Raw genomic sequence first — 1,407 nt, forward strand, 5'->3', positions numbered from 1 at the left:
AGGCTGGCTATGAGCACAGCTCTTAATACTGAACTATTAACTTCTCTCACTTCTCACATCTTATCCCAGACCTAGAGATCAACAGGATTCACCTGAGTGTGTATCCCAGACCTAGAGATCAACAGGATTCATCTGAAGGTGTGTCCACTAGACTAGACTGGAGTCTCTACAAGTCAGTTGGAGGAGAGAAGCAACAGATGCCCTTCCTCTTGCAAATTACTGACACCCTATGTACTTATCTATACCTAAAGGTTTTGTCAAAATATTCTTCACTGCTTTTAAAACCTCTCTGTTCCTCAAACTGTACACCAATGGATTTAACATTGGAACCACAGCTATGTATAACAGGGAAATAAATTTGTCTTGCTTTTCAGTATTTTCATTGTCTGTTTTCATGTAAAACCCAAGAGTTGTCCCATAGAGTAATAAAACAATAACCAGGTGTGAAAAACAGCTGGAGAAGGTTTTAAGTCTTCCTGCCACAGTGTGAATCTTCAGGACAGTAGATATGATAAAAATGTAGGATATTAGTATAAATACAAATGGTAAAACCCCAATACATAATGCTTCAATAAATATAATACTAATGATATATGTAGTGTCATTACAAGAGATGTTCAACAATTTTTTAACTTCACAGAAAAAATGATTAATTTCTTGAGATTTACAGAATGATAATTTAGATGTTAGGAATGAATACATCAGTCCATTTAGTGCACCAACAATCCAACAGGAAATATTAATCAGGGAGCACAGCCTGTTGTTCATAATGAGAGAATAGTGAAGTGGTTTGCAAATGGCCAGGTAACGGTCGTAAGCCATGGAGGTCAGAAGGAAAAATTCTGTATTTAGGCAACATATAAACATAAATATCTGTGTGAGGCATCCTGGGAATGATATACTGGTGTCACCTGTTATTGTGATGGCCAGAAGCTTTGGTAGGATGGAGGAAATATAAACTATGTCCTGCAATGACAGATTACAGAGGAAGAAGTACATGGGAGTGTGTAGCCTGGGTGACAGACATACAAGTACTGTGATAAGCATGTTTCCAAGTGCAGATACTAAATACATAAATAAAACAAAAAGGAAAAGCATAATTGGTAGGCTTGCATCTCTGGAAAAAGCAATGATATAGAAATCTTTATGGAAAGTGTAATTATTGCTTTTTTTAGCCATGTGCTTTTTGTTTGAAGAAAAGAGAACAAGTAATCCTTTAGTACAAATATGAAATCACTGGCTGCACACAGTTATCTCATGAATTTATGTTTGCAGACCGTTGTGTTTCTTTGGGATTCTTCCAATGCTTGGGAAATGAGGAGAAGCTTTGGGCTAGATGCTCAAACTTTAAGACTTCTTATGAGACATTTGGTGGCTCTGGAGACATCAATGGCCACAGCAAGTAAG

General features: G+C 37.0%; 1 protein-coding gene across 1 annotated transcript; it reads right to left on the minus strand.

Annotated features, from left to right (window-relative positions):
- Nucleotides 1-216: 216 nt before the first annotated feature.
- Nucleotides 217-1,179, minus strand: LOC134933702 (olfactory receptor 5AR1-like). The gene has a single exon (XM_063929093.1). It carries the CDS (start codon nt 1,177-1,179, stop codon nt 217-219), a length of 963 nt encoding a protein of 320 aa, XP_063785163.1.
- Nucleotides 1,180-1,407: the final 228 nt, after the last annotated feature.

The sequence above is a fragment of the Pseudophryne corroboree genome, chromosome 6 (genome assembly GCF_028390025.1).
Source record: "Pseudophryne corroboree isolate aPseCor3 chromosome 6, aPseCor3.hap2, whole genome shotgun sequence".
Lineage (NCBI taxonomy): Eukaryota > Metazoa > Chordata > Amphibia > Anura > Myobatrachidae > Pseudophryne > Pseudophryne corroboree.

Bases quoted from the DNA above. Each gene is read 5' to 3' on its own strand.
- LOC134933702 (XM_063929093.1), bottom strand. From the start codon at position 1,179: ATGGCTAAAAAAAGCAATAATTACACTTTCCATAAAGATTTCTATATC.